We start from the raw sequence: 11,547 nt of genomic DNA, 5'->3' as shown, positions 1-11,547 counted from the left end.
ATAGAGACAGGGTTTCACCATGTTAGTCAGGCTGGTCTCGAACTCCCCACCTCAGGTGATCCTCCCGCCTCGGCCTCCCAAAGTGCTGGGATTATAGGAGTAAGCCACCGTGCCCAGCCTCAATTCATTTTATAACCTAAAAATGAACAAAGAATTGAGCTCTTCTATGATATAATAAATGTGTTGGCCTCACTTGATCTGTACATCTGACCTCTGTCTGAGGGCCATTGTCATGAGGGCCCGTGTCAAGCAGAGACTTCCTGAGGGAATGAGGGTCCACGCCTGGGAGGTGGGCATCAGGGTCCTCACACATCCCTTTCAGCATTCTTCTGCAGTGCACTGCAGTGTGTGGTGAGTCGTGTTAGTCTAACTGAACATGAGGATCATGTTACTAGGTTGTCCTACAAAACAGACAAATGGCTTCAAAATATTCCTGCAAAGAAATGGCAAATTCCAGATGCTTGGAAAATTATCAGCATAGCAAAAAAGTAGAAAAGGACACAGCTGACAGGTCTCCTCTTTCTGGTATGAATGCTGGTCTTTGTCAGCCATGTTGTAAGGAATGTAATAAAATTTTAGAAAAAAATGATGAAAAAGACACTTTGAGATATGAATTTACAGCATGGTGACTCACGCCAGTAGTCCCAGCACTTTTGGAGGCCAAGGTGGGTGGATCACTTGAGGTCAAGAGATTGAGACCAGCCTGGCCAACATAATGAAACCCCATCTCTACTAAAAATACAAAAATTAGCTGGGCATGGTGGTGCACGTCTGTAAACTCAGCTACTTGGGAGGCTAAGGCAGGGGAATTGCTTGAACCCAGGAGGCAGAGGTTACAGTGAGCCAAGATTGTGCCACTGCACTCCAGCCTGGGCAATAGAGCAAGACTCTGTCTCAAAAAATATGTGTGTGTGGTATGTGTGTGTGTGTGTGTGTGTGTGTGTATGAATTTACATGCCCTCTTACTAATTAATGATGAATCTCATCCTAACTGTATATTGTACTTCAAGATACCAGCTAATGAGATATTTGCTAATCTGTGTACTGTTAGGTTCAGATGAACAAAACTTAGAGACTGCTGCTCTCAGGAGAAGGTCCAGGCATCTTAGTCTGGCCTTATGCAGCCTCTCCAGCAACGAATATTCTAGCCTATGGATATATTGCAATTGATATAGCCAATTTCCTATTGTTTCAGCTTTTTTTTGAGACAGAGTCTCACTATATCGCCCAGGCTGGAGTGCAATGGCTCGATCTCCGCTCACTGCAATCTCTGCCTCCCGGGTTCAAAGCCATTCTTGTGTCTCAGCCTCCCAAGTACCTGGGATTACAGGCACTTGTTAGCATGCTTGGCTAATTTTGTATTTTTAATAGAGACAGGTTTTCACCATATTGGCCAGACTGGTCTTGAACTGCTGACATCAAGTCATCCTCCTGCCTCAGCCTCCCAAAGTGCTGGGATTACAGGCATGAGCCACCGCGTGCAGCCAGATTCTATTAATGGATGAACAAACAGATTGGTACAGCCATAGCATGAAATAATACTCAGCAATAAAAAGGAATGAACTATTGATAAATGCAGCAACCTGGATGAATCCTTAGAGAGTTATGCTGAGTGACAAAAACCAATTCCAATAGATTACATAATGTATAATTTCATTTCTATAACATTCCTTTTTTTTTTTTTTTTTGAGATAGAGTCTCACTCTGTCACCCAGGCTGAAGTGCAGTGGTGCAGTCTTGGCTCACTGCAGCCTCTGCCTCCCAGGTTCAAGCAATTCTTCTGCCTCAGCCTCCCGAATAGCTGAGATTACTTACGCCTGCCACCACGCTCGGCTAATTTTTGTATTTTTAGTAGAGATGGGGTTTCACCATCTTGGCCAGACTGGTCTTGAACTCCTGACCTCATGATCCACCTGCCTCAGGCTCCCAAAGTGCTGGGATTATAGGCTTGAGCCACTGTGCCCACCCTTCTGCGTGCTTTCTTACAGTTGCATGTGAATCTACAATTACCGCAAAATAAAAGGTTAATTTAAAATGATGATATTCATTGTTGGTGAGTGTATGGCAAAGTTTTGTCACCCATTAAATAAAAAAAATTTAACCTTTATTTTAGGTTAGGGGCACAAGTGCCAGTTTGGTACATAGGTAACTGGTGACTTAGGGGTTTGGTGTACAGATTATTTAATCACCGGGCTCTAAGCACAGTATCCAACAGTTTTTTTTTCCTAAACCTCTCCCTTCTCTCTCCCTCCTCCTTCAAGTAGGCCCCAGTGTCCATTGTTCCCCTGTTTCTGTTCATGTGTTTTCATTATTTAGCTTCCACTTACAAATGAACATGCTGTATTTGGTTTTCTGTCCCTGTGTTAGTTTGTTAAAGATAATGTGGCCTCCAGTTCCATCTATGTTCCTGCAAAGGACATGATCTTGTTCTTTTTTATGCACGCATAGTATTCCATGGTATATACATACCACATTTTCTTTATCTAGTCTACCGTTAATGGGTATTTAGGTTGACTCTATGTCTTTGCTACTGTGAATAGTACCCATTAAATTTTAAAAGATTTGGCCAGGTGTGATGGCTCGGGCCTGTAGTCCCAGCACTTTGGGAGGCCAAGGCATTTAGATCACCTGAGCCTAGGAGTTTGAGACCAGTCTGGTCCACATGGCAAAACCCCATCTCTAACAGAAATACAAAAAAACTAGGCAGTCCTGGTGGTATACACCTGTGGTCCCAGCTATTTGGGAGGCTGAGGTGGGAGGATTGCTTGAGCCTGGGAAGCGGAGGTTGCAGTGAGTGAAGATCATGCCACTGCACTCCAGTCTGGGCGAGAGAGTGAGACCTCGTCTCAAAAAAAATTTTTTTTTCTGGGCATGGTGGCTCACACCTGTAATCCCAGAACTTTGGGAGGCTGAGACAGGTAGATCACTTGAGATCAGGAGTTCAAGACCAGCCTGGCCAACATGGCGACACCCTGTCTCTACTAAAAACACAAAATTAGCTGGGTATAGTGGCACGTACCTGTAATCCCAGTCACCTGAGAGGCTGAAACAGGACAATCGCTTGAATTTGGGAGGTGGAGGTTGCAGTGAGCCAAGACTGTGCCACTGCACTCCAGACTGGGTGACAGAGAGAGACTCTGTCTCAAAAAAAAAAATTTTTTTTTAAAGATTTGAAATTCATAATTATACCTAATTTTGGAAAGTATCAAGACTAGAAACCAAATTTCTGAAGGGTAATGAATTTGACAATTTTTTTTTTTTGAGATGCTCCGTTGCCCAGGGGTGCAATGACGCAATCTCAGCTCACTGCAACCACCTCCTTGGTTCAAGTGATTCTCCTGCCTCAGCCTCCTGAGTAGCTGGGATTACAAGCTCCCACCACAATGCCCAGCTAATTTTTATAATTTTAGTAGAGATGGGGTTTCACCATGTTGGCCAGGTTGTTCTTGAACTCCTCAGCTCAGGTGATCCACCTCCTTGGCCTCCTAAAGTGCTGGGATTATAAGCATGAGCCACCGCACCCAGCAAAAAAATTTTTTTTTGAGATGGAGTCTTGCTCTCCTGTCCAAGATGGAGTGCAGTGGTGGGATCTCGGCTCACTGCACCCTCCACCTCCTGGGTTTAAGCGATTCTCCTGCCTCAGTCTCCCAAGTAACTGAGATCACACGCATGTGCCACCATGCCGAGCTAATTTTTGTATTCTTAGCAGAGACGGAGTTTCACCATATTGGCCAGGCTGGTCTCAAACTCCTGACCTCAAGTGATCCACCTGCCTTGGCCTCCCATACTATTGGGATCACAGGCATGAGCCACCGTGCCTGGCCAGGTTTGTCTATTTCTATTAGTTTTTTATTCACATATTTTGTAGCTCTGTTGTTCATGCATACATATTTCCCAGTGCTATGTTTTCTTAGTGGATTGAATTTTATCATTAATAGTGAAAATGAGCCAGGAGTTGTGGTGTGCCCTGTAATTCCAGCTACTTGTGAGGCTGAGGTGGAAGGATCGCTGGAGCCCAGGAATTCAGAACCAGCCTGAGCAATATATTAACAGCAAGACCTCCTCTCTTAAAATTAAAACAAAAAAAAGGAGAGGAGGAGGAGCAGGGAAGAAGGAAGAAAGGAGGGAGGGAGGGAAGGAGGGAGGAAATGAAGGAAGGGAGGGAAGGAGGGAGGGAAGGGAGGGAGAGAGGAAGGGAAGGAAGGAAGGGGAAGGAAACAAAAGAAACATGGAGGGCGAGGGGTAACTTCCTAGTGCCAGGTCGGGGGTGAAAGTCCAGGCTCCCCATGTGGCTTGGGGAAATGGAATAATTAATTTTGTTTTCAAGTTTACTGTCACATGGATAAAAAGTTTACAATTTAATAACACACTATTGGTAAGAGTGTGGGGAAACAGGCCTCCTCATACATTGCTTTTGGGATTGTACATTGGCGCAACTCTAATGAACACTCTGGTAATAACTAACAAGATTACAAACCACATGCCCTTTGACCAAGCGGTTCTATTTCTAGGAATTTATCCCAGAGATGTATGCACATGTGAGCAAAATGACGTTGAGAACAAAGATTGGAAATGGTCTAAATGTCCTTGCATGGAAGACTTAAATAAATACTGGTACAGTCCACATGGTGGAATACCCAGACGGCCATTTTTTTTTAAAGGAGCTGTTTAATAATATACAATGATCTTCAGGATATAGTGGCAGGGTGCAGTGCCCCAACCCTGAGGCCTGAGCGCCATCGCACTCTGCCTGGGCAACAAATGGAGACCCCATCTCCATTCTAAAAACAAACAAACAAACAAACAAACAACACGACAGCCAGTCATGGTGGCTCCTGCCTGTAATCCCAGCACTTTGGAAGGCTGAGGTGGGCAGATCACCTGAAGTTAGGAGTTGGAGACCAGCCTAGCCAACATGGCAAAATCCTGACTCTACTAAAAATACAAAAATTAGCCAGGCATGGTGGCACAAGCCTGTAATCCCAACTACTCGGGAGGTTGAGGCAGGAGAATTGCTTGAACCCGGTAGGTTGCAGTGAGCCAAGATTGCACCACTGCATTCTAGCCTGGGCAACAGAGTGAGACTCTGTCTCAAAAAAGAAAAAAAAAAAAACAACGACAAAACATGTAATCAAGGGCAAAAAGCAAAGTGCAGAACGGTGTGCCTAGTATGCTATTATTTAAGTAAAAGGAAAAAGAACACACAAACAGGTATTTGCCCATACCTGCAAAAAAATATACCAGGCTGGATGTACAAGAACTGCTAACCAGGCTTCCCTGGGGGCCCCCGCCCACGCTGCGGAAAGCTGCCGTGAACAAATAACTGTCGATGCCCCTTCTCCAAGTCCAGGCCCCACTGGCACTTCTGGGGAGGCGTGGGAAGCTCGAAACCCCAGGCAGAAGCCGGTCCCGGTCCCTCCTCCTGACCTTTGCACCTGCCTTTTACGTGTTTGCTTTTGCAGACAGTTAAGTCCAGGGAGCGGAGGGGCGGAGAGGGGGCGGAGGGCGCAGGAACCTGCCCATTGGCCGCGGAGCTTCGGCCTGCCCAGGCTCCGGCATCCCAGCTTGCCTCCCGAAGGTCCCGAGTCTGGCTCTGAATTAATTGGAGGCTTCGAGTTGGGATAGTGGGTCGCAGGCGCTGAGGAAGCCCGCTGATGGGGATGGAGCCGGATTATGCAGTTCTGGGGAGTCCCTCCCCTCTTCTCCACCCCTATGAGGCCTTACCTTTCCCTCTTTGCCCACGCCCCTCCCTCCAGGCCCCCCGGGCCCGCCTCGAAGTCCCCGCTGGGCTGGGAGAGTGTAGAGGTGGGGACTTCCTGGAGACCCTGGACAGGGCTCCCCTCTTTCCCTCAATACTTCTCAGCCCTGGCGGCTCTGCAGTGAGTCGGGCGCCCCAGGAGCTGCCGGCCCACCCTTCCCGGGTTTCTCCGGTAGGAGGAGCCCTCCAGACTGGAAGAATACAAGAGAGCGCCCGTCCCTAGCCGCGGGCCCTCTCTAAGCCGCGGGCTTTAGAGGCACCCCAAAAGGGGGGTGTGAGGTGGTGTGGTCCAAATCATTATAACGAAATCACCTGATTATGTGCCTGTCCCACTGGTTCCAGAAGGGACAGATGCCGTCTGGCTTTGCCAGCAGCTGTGTCCCCAGGGTCCAGCTCAGTGCCTGACACACAGACTGCACACATTTGGGAATGAATTAATGTTCCCAAATGTCTGCCCCGGAGCCCAAGCTGTGGTGCTCCTTGGCTTCAGCCCACAGTCCTGGCTGTCCTCGGGGTGAAGCCAGGGAGTCCCCTAATCCAGTTCCCTGCTGTCCCCCGCTGAGGCTGGATCCTTCCCCATTGGGGCTGGATGGCTTCTGGGTTCACTTCCCAGGCTCATCTGAGCTTCCAGGCCCCTTTTATTCTAATATTTGCCAAGAACCTCGTCCAGGGACCTTAGGAGTCACACAGCCAGGAGTTCTTCCCCTCCCCTCATTTCTCAGATGATAGAAAAGCCAAAGGAACACCCTAGGGACATGCAATGGGGAGGGGTGGGGGCTGACCCAGTCTGAAGGGGCGGGGGCGGGGTAGGAGACCTCCGTGGAGCGAAATCTAAAGAGGAGCTCAGTCGACAGAAAGGGAGCCCGCGGCTCCACGCAGCAAGACTGGAGAGCTGTAAGGTGCCCTCCCCAGCCCGCTGCCCATCTGTACACCTTCCTTTGCACCTAGCACCCTGGACTCCGAGGTCCCCCTGTGCCCTGCAGCCTGGAGTCGCCTTTGACTCCACTGTGCCAGGAGAGGGCACCCTGCTCCCAGCTTTGGCTTCGGACTGCGGCAGCGAAAACCCTTCCCTCGACTGGCGGGATTTGGAGTGCTGTGATGATAACCCCCCAGCTGTCCCGGGAGGAGACAAAATAGGTTCATCGCTCCCTCCCATATAAGAAGAAACTAAGGCTCAGAAAGGATAATGAATGTTGCTAGTAAGTGGTCTTTGGACTTGTTTTGAAGGGCCTTTAGCCCTTGGAAGCATCTGGCAGGGTGTTTTTATTTAGTTCTGTTCTGTTGAGGCAGGGTGTCACTCTTGTCCTGGCCAGAGTGCTGTGGCACCATTAGAGCTCACTGTAGCTTCAAACTCCTGAGCTCAAGCAGTCCTCCCGCTTCAGCCTCCCCAGTAGCTGGGACTGCAGGCACGCATCACTACATCCAGTTTGCCTATTTATTTATTCATTTATGAGACAGAGTCTCACTATGTTGCCCAGGCTGGTCTCAAACTCCTGGGCTCAAGCAATCCTTCCACCTCTGCCTCCTAAGTACTGGGACTACAGGCATGAGCCACATTGCTGGGCCTGCTGGGTGTTGACAGTGACACCCAGTATAACGATACTAGTCAACAGGTATTATGTCCTATGTTCCATACACAATTCTAAGCTCTTTGAACTTCCCTGTAGGTACTGCCGTCTTATAGATGCTACCCCATAAGGTAGGTGCCCATTTTACGCATGGAAAAACTGAGGCTCCTAGTGGTTGGTTTGCCCTCAGTTAGGAAGCACCAGTGCTGTCTGATTCCAGAGTCCCTGCTGGTAACCACTGGGCTACTCTCCCTGCAGTCATGCTCCCCACTCCAACCCCCATGCTGGACATGTTCATTTGAGTGTGCTAGAGGCAAGGATGAAAAACAGGACAAGACAAAGTGTCTGCTCCCCTGGAGTTCCATTCAGTGAACATATTTACACCTAAAAACACATCCATACAAACTTTCAAACACATACTCATTCACACATTCCACCATCACACGCAAATACTCATGCTTATTCACATATGTACATACATACTACAGAAACAAGTCCAGGTGCAGTGTCTCATGCCTGTAATCCCAGCACTTTGAGAGGCCGAGGCGGGTAGATCACTGGAGGTCAGGAGTTTGAGACCAGCCTAGTCAATGTGGTGAAACCATGTCTCTACTAAAAATACAAAAATTAGCGGGGTGTACTGGTACGCACCTGTAGGCCCAGCTACTTACTGGGCTGAGGCAGGAGAATAGTTTGAAATTGGAGGCAGAGGTTGCCGTGAGCTGAGATCGTGCCACATCACTCTAGTAACAGAGCCAGACTGTCTTTTTTTTTTTTTTTGAGACGGAGTTTCACTCATGTTACCCAGGCTGGAGTGCAATGGCACGATCTCGGCTCACCGCAACCTCCGCCTCCTGGGTTCAGGCAATTCTCCTGCCTCAACCTCCTGAGTAGCTGGGATTACAGGCACGCACCACCATGCCCAGCTAATTTTTTGTATTTTTAGTAGAGATGGGGTTTCACCATGTTGACCAGGATGGTCTCGATATCTTGACCTCATGATCCACCCGCCTCGGCCTCCCAAAGTGCTGGGATTACAGGCTTGAGCCACCGCGCCCGGCCAGACTGTCTTAAAAAAAAAAAAAAAGAGAGAGAGAGACGTGATGCAGTGGCTCATACCTGTAATACCAGCACTTTGGGAGGCTGAGGCAGGCAGATCACAAGGTTAGGAGATCGAGGCCATCCTGGCTAACACAGTGAAATTCCATCTCTATTAAAAATCCAAAAAATTAGCCAGTCATGGTGGCTAATTTTGAGACTCTGTCTCAAAATAAATAAATAAATAAATAAATATATAAATGCAAAAACTGGGGACTTTTGCATGGAACCCCATATTTCCAGCTTCTCTTGAGAAAATTAGCAACCAGACTTCTGTTGTCATAGCATTAGGCGGGTTAGCTAAATGTTAGCTGCCCTCTTTGAATGGTGCATAAGTTCTCCAGGCCAACATATGTCCCCACCCCTGGCCCATGTCAGCCTGATCCCTGACTTGAAGTTTTCTCAGTGGCCCAGGATCATCCCACTGAGCATTGGTTGTCATTGAATAACCTTGGTTCTCATTTGCATAGCACCAACTGAGTCATTTTCCTCTGCACTCGATACTTTACCTATCTTCCTCCTTTATCTTCTTCCTCTTTCTGATGTCAGTGAGGCCACCTCATATACCCTGCTCTCTTCTTAATGGAGTTGAACCCACCCAGCCAAAAACAGGGGTAGGATCAACAGGAAGGGGCTACTCAAGGAACTACTAACGATGTCGACTGCCAATTTCCAGGAACTAGGAGGAGTTTCTACCTTATTCCAGATATATGGGCAAAGGTGGTGTTCTGAGTTACATGATGGCCCTCCTCCCGAAAGATATGTTCACCTGGAATCTTAAAAGGTGATCTTATCTGGAAGAAGCACCTTCCAAAATAAGATGTAATTAAGTTAAGGATCTTGAGTTGAGACAGTTCTGGATTAGGGTGGCCCCTAAATCCAGTATCAAATGTCCTTATAAGACAAAGAAAGTGAAGAAGACAGACATAGAGACCACACAGCGAAGACAGATGCAGATTGGAGTGACACATCTACAAGCCACGGAAAACCTGGGATTGCCAGGGGTCACCAGAAACTAGGAGAGAAACAGGGAAGAGACTTTCCTCAGAGCCTCCAGAAGGAACCCACCCTGCCAATGCCTTGGTTTTGGACTTCTGGCTTCCAGAACTGTGAGAGAATACATTTCTGTTGTTGTAAGCCAAATGTATGATACTTCGTGATGGCAGCTCTAGGAGTCTAATGCAGATGGAAAGGGGAGGAGAAGATGGGGGAGATAGGAAGCCTGATCCTGGTGACTCTGGTGACTCCGTTTCCCTTGTCCTGTCTTGGACATGGAGAATACGGAGAAGGCTGAGGTGCTGGGGGCAGCAGTAAGAGTGGCTCAGGCGATCATGCCAACTGGCACCCCAGGGCTCCAAAGTCTCCCAGGAAATGAGTCATCCTAGAGAGCCACGGGTTTCTTCTCAAATACCTTTGAGTGTAAACAGGTGGAGGAAGTGTCCTAAGGAAACAGCTCTTGGGAGGGTGGTGGAGTGAGCCTTTAGGGAGGCAAATCAGCCAGACCTGGCATCCACAGTTCAGGAGTTCACACCAGGTGCCCATTCCAGGCCTGGGCAGGGGGCCACCCAGAAGGGGAAGGGGAGACAGGGACAGGGAACCATAGGAGCAGAGAGAAGGAGGAGGGCAAGGGATGAGGTTTCCCAAGAGAAAAGAGTGGATCCTTCACCAGCACTGCCTGTTTTCTCCCTTCTCACACTCCCCCATATTCATAAGCAATTATTCAGTACCAGGACTGTGCTCACAATTAGTATCTCAGTTTCCCTTTCTAAAACATAGAATGCTGCTTACAATAGTCCTGAAAGGTCTTTTTAGGACATTGTGTGGTTCTAGTTGCCAACCTGGATCTTAAAATGCAAACATTGACAATAACACGTTAAATGTTAGCTTCAAGGATGGCTCCTCATAGCCTCTGTGTGAGTGGGAAGGGCTGGGATCATCAGATGCTGCATTTTACAGAAGAGGAAACTGAGAGATGAGCACCTGCCTAGAGTACCAAATAATCTGTTGAGAAATGTTCAGTTTATGAATATTGATGAATGCTGAGTGTGTGATAGAATATATTGTTTGCTCGGAAGAACAATGGCAAGGAAAACCTAGCTGCTGCCCCCCTCGGGGCATTCCAAAGTGGCAAGACAATGTATAAATATCATACACCGGTTACAACAACTCTTTAAGATACGTGCCCCAGCCCCCGAGGCTCCCTCGTGGAGAATACTTTCCAGTTTGTTTGTGATCAGTGGTAAGCAGGCACCAGCTGCCTCCTTGGCATATTTTGTGTTATGAGAAAACACAGAACACCTGTTTGTTAATAAGATTCACCTGTTCAGAGAGAATAAATACGTGGATCAGACTCTGCTCGGGACCTTCAGCCTGGAATGCTGTCAGCTCCTGAGGCTCTCAGTTTGGAATGCTGCTACCCCCACCATCACACCTCCATAGACCCACTTTGCTGTTCTATCTGGGTGTCTGCCTTTCAGTTCCTTCAGCACCGCCTGGGTGGGGGTCCCTCCGGCCGAGCTGATACTTGGTAAGAGTCAACTGTGGATGGGAGCCTGGGGCCTGACGAGCTCATGTCCATATAAGGAGATGGCTGTGCCATTGTTCAGTTGCTATGAAGGATCAAGTGATGGGGGGTTGTACTCTGAGACCCTAGATCTTGGGGATAGAAGCAGAGGGTCCAAAAAGGGACAAAGATTGGCATCATGTCCCCATGGTGGGCTGACGCTGACTGTGGGTAATTCTCTGCCCTGGCATCAGTGATTCAATGCTGCATGACAAACCACCCATATTTATTGGCATAAAACAACAGCCATTTATTTTTTATTTATTTTTTTTATTTTTTGAGACGGAGTTTCACTCTTGTTACCCAGGCTGGAGTGCAATGGCGCGATCTCGGCTCACCGCAACCTCCGCCTCCTGGGTTCAGGCAATTCTCCTGCCTCAGCCTCCTGAGTAGCTGGGACTACAGGCATGCGCCACCATGCCCAGCTAATTTTTTGTAGTTTTTAGTAGAGACGGGGTTTCACCATGTTGACCAGGATGGTCTCAATCTCTTGACCTCGTGATCCACCCGCTTCGGCCTCCCAAAGTGCTGGGATTACAGGCTTGAGCCACCGCGCCCGG

General features: G+C 48.2%; 1 protein-coding gene across 1 annotated transcript in view; it reads right to left on the bottom strand.

The window, feature by feature from the left end:
- The window catches only part of LOC108292840 (caprin-1-like), a 12,851-nt gene extending 5,085 nt beyond the window's left edge, over positions 1-7,766 (bottom strand). Inside the window, 2 exon segments of the mRNA XM_037734436.1 lie at positions 5,436-5,651; positions 7,729-7,766. Of these exon segments, the coding sequence (XP_037590364.1) occupies positions 5,436-5,651; positions 7,729-7,766 (254 nt within the window).
- Positions 7,767-11,547: the final 3,781 nt, after the last annotated feature.

Source organism: Cebus imitator, unplaced genomic scaffold, assembly GCF_001604975.1.
Source record: "Cebus imitator isolate Cc_AM_T3 unplaced genomic scaffold, Cebus_imitator-1.0 Scaffold18, whole genome shotgun sequence".
Taxonomy (NCBI): Eukaryota; Metazoa; Chordata; class Mammalia; order Primates; family Cebidae; genus Cebus; species Cebus imitator.
This window is presented reverse-complemented; position numbering and strand designations above follow the sequence as displayed.